Source organism: Sapajus apella, unplaced genomic scaffold (assembly GCF_009761245.1).
Source record: "Sapajus apella isolate SASKATOON/1434 unplaced genomic scaffold, GSC_monkey_1.0 scaffold173, whole genome shotgun sequence".
Taxonomy (NCBI): domain Eukaryota; kingdom Metazoa; phylum Chordata; class Mammalia; order Primates; family Cebidae; genus Sapajus; species Sapajus apella.
Genome location: NW_022437113.1, coordinates 419,687 through 425,701, shown reverse-complemented (window position 1 = coordinate 425,701; position 6,015 = coordinate 419,687). Strand labels below are relative to the sequence as shown.

Below are 6,015 nucleotides of genomic sequence, written 5' to 3'. Positions count from 1 at the left end.
TCCATAAAGACAGGGATCACGTCTGCTTGTTCACGCCTGTACCCCAGTTTGTCTGGCACATACTAGGTGCTCAGCAAATATTCCTTGAATGAATGAATGCATGAATGACCAACGCCCTAGTCTGTTTTCAGAGCTTTTAGTTCAAACCCAAATTCAACCTCGGGGTGCTACCAATCTTCGGGGGGGTGCCTGGCCCCACCCTTGTGAATTGGGAGGGTCTGGGTCAGGCCGTCTCCCTCTTGGGGGCTCCAGTGCCCCAGCCGGTTAGCGGTCCTTGTCCAACAGTCAGGCGGCCGCTGTCCAGCGGGCCAGGAGGCGGATCACTGCGCCGGCGCTGAAATTTCCACTAGCGCCTCACTGCCCTCCCCGCTGGCCCGGAGCGCGCCGCCCGGGCGCGCGCATGCGCCTTCGCCCCCGCGCCGCGCGCCGCTCCCGTGCGCCTGCGCCGCGCTCACAACCACCAGCGCGCCTGCGCACTGCTCGCCGCCCGTGGGCCCAGCCGGCGCTTGCGCGTTGGCGCGGGCGAGTGGGGGGGCGAGGAGGTGGAGGAGGAGGAGGAGGAGGAGGCGGCGGCGAGAAGATGGCGACTTCGAACAATCCGCGGAAATTCAGCGAGAAGATCGCGCTGCACAATCAGAAGCAGGCGGAGGAGACGGCGGCCTTCGAGGAGGTCATGAAGGACCTGAGCCTGACGCGGGCCGCGCGGGTAAGGGGGCTGCCCGCGCCGACCCTTCAGGGCCGGCGGAGAGAGGGAGGGGGCGCGTGTCCGGCGTGTGCACGGGGCGGGGGGGGCGCGCGGCGGGGGCGGGGCGCGCGCGGCGGGGGCGGGGCTTGGCGCGGCCCGATGGGGACAGGTGTCCCCACGCCCCGGGCGTCGTGGGCGGGACAGGTGACCCCACATCATCCATACCTGTTGGGGTACAGGTGCCCCACATTACTGCTCCTCGGAGGAGATAGGGGCCTTTACATCATTACTACTAGGAGGGAGCAGGTGCCAGGACCTCGTTGCTACCTGCAGGGGACAGGTGTCCCTACATCACTGCTACCCAAGGAGGACAGGTGCCCCACATCATTACTACCTGGAAGGGGCAGGTGCCCCCTCATTATTGCTACATGGGGGCCAGGATGACACAGGTGTATGAGCTGGATGCTTCTTGCAAGCACCATTGGTACCTGGGGGTGAGGGTGCAAGCGCCCCCACATCCTTGCTACATGGGAGGGACAGATGCCCTCCCATCCTTGCTACCCGAGAGAGACCGGTGTCTCTACATCATTGTTACCTGTGCCTTTACTCCCTGGCTGTTGAAGGAGGAACACATGTCTCCACTTGCAGACCTGAGGTGGGACAGGGATCTCTCCCTCTTGGATAGCTGAGGGAATGGTCTGCTCCTGTCCCCCGGGGGGTTTAGAGGGGGGCCAAGAAGGCAGATTGTGCTCAGTTCTGGAACTTGGAGTGGAGACAGCTGCCCCTTCTCCATGTAGCCCATATGGTGGGGACCAGGTGATGTTCCTCCCAGTGGAACAGGGGACACTGACCACAGATGGCCCCTGCCCTCTCAGGACCAGGGAGGAGGGCCAGGTCTGCCTCAGGTGGCTGGGTGCATTTGTTGTGTATAGGGGCAGGCCAACTTCTGCCAGCCTCCTGGTTGGCAGAGCAGATACCGTGCAAATCTCACCTGGGAAGTTGCTGTGGGCCAGGAGCAGTGGCTTGATTGGGGCTGGTGTGTGAGCACGGCAAGGCACCTGAGCTCCTCCGCCCTCAGTTTCTTCCCTTGTCAAGCATTCTAGCAAGACCTTGCTCCTGGGTCAAGGCGGTGAGCACACTTTGCAAAGGTGTTGCTGAATCTCTACGTTGTTCTTGCAGTGTGGTGAGACCTCTCTCCTGCACCCTGGGGCATTGGGGAGGATTTGGGTGGGCTTTGCAGGCACTCATATTCCTGGTTTCTGGATTTGGCCTCTGATGTGACTGGCTTAGGTAGACTTAACCTCAGTCTTCGATTCCTCAGGTAGCACTTTGAGGTTGCCTGATTTCCTAACTAGTTGTTTGTTTCTGTGAGACATTGTAACCTTATAGACTAGGATTTGTGTCTTCATTTCTCTGTTAGTAATGATTGGGTGCTTGCTGTCAGCCAGGTACCGCTTTAGGCATGCTTGGTGAGCGTGCACATCTGTCCCTGCAGCACCAAGCAGCTACGTTCTTGCTCAGAATGTAGAGAAAGAGATGGCTGGTGGTTGAATGAATGAATGAATGAAAAACAATAAGAAGATGGCAGGACGCCATGGCTCACGCCTATAATCCTAGCACTTTGGAAGGCTGAGGCAGGCAGATCACCTGAGGTCAGGAGTTTGAGACCAGCCTGGCCAACATGGTGAAACCCCATCTCTACTAAAAATATGAAAATTAGCTGGGTGTGGTGGTAGGCCCCTGTAATCCCAGCTACTCGGGAGACTGAGGCAGGAGAATCACTTGAATCTGGGAGGTGGTGGTTGCAGTGAGCCGAGATCACGCCACTGCACTCCAGCCTAGTCGACAAGAGTGAAACTCCGTCTCAAAAAAAAAAAAACGTGCAGCTTGAGCATCCTTCCACATAAATGTCCCCCACATATCAGGGCTCCTGAGGTGGGAGTGGCCACTTCTGGTCTCCGGTACCTGGTGTGTGCTAGCATGCAGTTGGTGTCAAATGTTTGCAGCGTGACTGGAAGAAATGGGTCACAGTAGTTTCACGGGTGTCATCGTGATTGGAAGTTCAGTTTCTGCCTGGGATTGGACATAGATTATTGTTGGTTGAAAAGATCTTTTTTAAAATAACAGCTTTATTGAGATATGATTCACACATCATACAATTTACTTGTTTAAAGTGTGTAGTTTGGTGGTTGTTAGTAAATTCACAGAGTTGTGCAACCATCGCTATTTTGTAATTCCAGAACATTTTTTATCCACCCAAAAAGAAACACCATCCCCATTAACAGTCTCTCCCCATTCCCCCTCCCCCAGTCCCTGGCAACCACTGAGTCGTCTTCTGTTGCTGTGGGTTTGCCTATTTTGGGCATTTTGTATAAATGGAATCATGAACACGTGGCGTTTGTGACCGGCATCTTTCACTCAACATCATGTTTCGAGGCTCATCTCTGTAACATTATGGATCAGTGCTTTGTTCCTTTTCATGGTCAAGTAATATTCCATTGTATGGATATGTTGTATTTGTTTATCCACTCAACAATCAATGAATTTAGAAAAAATTCTGAGGCTGCGCACGGTGGCTCACGCCTATAATCCCAGCGCTTTGGAAGGCCCAGGAGGGTGGATCACCTGAGGTCAGGGGTTTGAGACCAGCCTGGCCAACATGGTGAAACCCTGTCTCTACTAAAAATACAAAAATTAGTTGGGCGTGGTGGCACAGGCCTGTAATCCCAGCTACTTGTGGGGCTGAGGCAGGAGAATCACTTGAACCCAGGAGGCCGGGTTTGGGGTGAGCTGAGATCACGCCACTGTACTCCAGCTTGGGCAACAAGGGGGGGACTCTGTCTCAAAAAAAAAAAAAAAAAAGAAGAGATGCTGAAGTTATGCAGATGGCAGTTCTTTCAGCCCTGAAAGAAGATGCTTTCCATTTCCCGTCTTCCTCATCTCCTGGGGTCGGAGGAGCAGGGGCTCTGGGCAGACGTGAGCCTGCACTCGATTTTTAGACAAAAAGCGGTGTTCTCTATCTGGGGCAGGGGGAATTCTGTCCCCAGGGGACACTTGGTGGTGTCTGGAGACATCTTGGGTCATCGTGATTAGGGGGTGTTCCTAATCTTGTGGGTGGAGGATGGGGATGCCGCCCAACACCCTGCAGTGCACAGTATGGCCCCACCATGTGGAGCAGTCTGGCCCCAGATGTCGGCAGTGCCAAGGCTGAGAAACTCTTTTTTTTTTCTTTTGAGGCAGACTCTCAGTCTGTCACCCAGGCTAGAGTGCAGTGGCACCATCTTGGTTCACTGCAACCTCTGCCTCCTGGGTTCAAGCCGTTCTCCTGCCTCAGCCTCCCGAGTAGCTGGGATTACAGGTACTTGCCACCATGCCTGGCTAATTTTGGTATTTTTCGTAGAGACGGGGTTTCACTGTGTTGGCCAGGTTGGTCTCAAACTCCTGACCTCAAGTGATCCAGCTGCCTTGGCCTCCCAAATTGCTGGGATTACAGGTGGGAGCCACTATGCCCAGCCAAGGCTGAGAAACTTTTGATTAGAGGTGTCACAGTGAGGTGGGCCAGGGTGTGAGCTTTGCACCTGGGCAGGTAGAGTACCATCCTTTGCACCCACCTGAATGGGCTGTGCCATCTCTGGGCAGGCTGCCACCAGGGTGGGCAAGCTTATTCCCAGCTTGACGGGCCGCTCACAGGCCAAGTGGCATGTCCACAGTGCCCGGAGCAGAATGAACCGACATGATGCAGGCTTCCCTTCTGCCCTCCCTCTGTGGCTGCAGCCATGGCACGCTGCCTCCTCAGACTGTAGCCACCAGGGGTTGGCCCGCACCTGCAGCCAGGTGAGGCATGGCTCAGTCGGCACTGGCTCCTCTCCTGTGAATTCCAAAGGACGGTATGTCACTCAGGTGTCCGTTCACAGTCACCCATGGTGATGGTACCTGATGTGTCTTGCAGCTGTGGAAGGCCAGTCTGCAGATGTTTGGCTAGATGAGGTCAAGGATCTCACCAGGGCACAGGCACCCAAGGGGCGTGTTGGGTGGGGGGACAACACGTAAAGTTGGGAGACTGTTTGCAGTTCTTGGGGCCTAGGGGTGGGTGTGTGGGTGTTCCCTCCCATTCTTAGGCTTGACAGGTAGGGAAAGCTGTGGCGCTCTGCTGGGTGAGTTTGGGTGGGTTTCTTACCCCCCTGGGCCATAGAATCCTGATTTGTAAAGTTGGGGCAGTGTGTTCATGCCATCAAATGACACTTTTCATTGCCTGGCATGTCTCAGAGACGGTGGGGTGCTGGGGCTCCTGCATGGTACAGGGCATACTGGGGCTGTGTTGTTGGGGAGTCAGCATGGTTTTAATGGGGACAGGAGAGCATTGGTGCACCTGAATGAAGCAGACATCCTCAGAAGGTGGCGTACGCTGGGAGGGAAGTGGCACAGCCATATTCTAGGAGCGGCTGGGACAGGGTCGATGTGCCATCCCTGGAGAGCAGAGAAGAGCACTCCAGGTTGGGGACAGGCTCAGTCACAGCCCTGTGGCGGGAAGGACTTAGTGAGGTTGAGAATGGGCGGAAAGCAGGGAGGAGGGCAGGTGAGGGTGCAGGTGCTTGGGTCTCCACCAAGGGAGGGGCCCAGGAAACCTCGCCGCTTGTTTTTTTTTTCTTTTTTTTTTTGGGGCGAGGGCAGAGTTTTGCTTTGTCGCCCAGGCTGGAGTGCAATAGCGTGATCTCGGCTCACTGCAACCTCCGCCTCCCAGGTTCAAGTGATTCTCCTGCCTCAGCCTCCCGAGTAGCTGGGATTACAGGCTCCTACTGCCACGCCTGGCTAATTTTTATATTTTTAGTAGAAACAGGGTTTCTCTATGGTGGTCAGGCTGGTCTCGGACTCCCGACCGCAGGTGATCTGCCCCCCTCGGCCTCCCAAAGTGCTGGGATTACAGGTGTGAGCCACCCCGCCTGGCCCCGCTTGTTTTTGTAACAACTTTATTGAGATGGAATTCCCACGGCATTCCACCACTCAGTGGCTTTTAGTACATTCCCATTCGCACAGCAACACCAGTCAACTTGAGAACATTTTGTCCCCGCAAAAGGAGACCCCATCCCCATCAGCAGTTACTCCCTGCTCCCCCTTGCCCAGCCCTGGCAGTCACTAATCTGCTTTGCTTTTTTTTGGAGACAGAGTCTCAACTCTGTCACCCAAGCTGGAATGCAGTAGCACGATTTGGGCTCACTGTGACCTCTGCCTCCTGGGTTCAGGTGATTCTCCTGCCGCAGCCTCCTGAGTAGCTGAGATTACAGGCAGTTGCCTCCGTGTCAGCCAATTTTTGTATTTTTTTTTTTTTTTTT

General features: G+C 55.2%; 1 protein-coding gene across 6 annotated transcripts in view; it reads left to right on the top strand.

Moving 5' to 3' along the window:
- The first annotated feature begins 500 nt into the window (after positions 1-500).
- Positions 501-6,015, top strand: part of CRTC1 (CREB regulated transcription coactivator 1) — a 102,330-nt gene continuing 96,815 nt past the window's right edge. For 3 of the 6 annotated variants that reach the window (XM_032267897.1, XM_032267896.1, XM_032267892.1), the window contains exon 1: positions 518-706. In XM_032267897.1, the coding sequence (XP_032123788.1) occupies positions 581-706 (126 nt within the window). In that variant the 5' untranslated portion in view covers positions 518-580. Of the gene's footprint in view, positions 707-6,015 lie in introns of all 6 variants that reach the window. The other 3 variants (XM_032267895.1, XM_032267893.1, XM_032267894.1) reach the window with 2 other exon arrangements.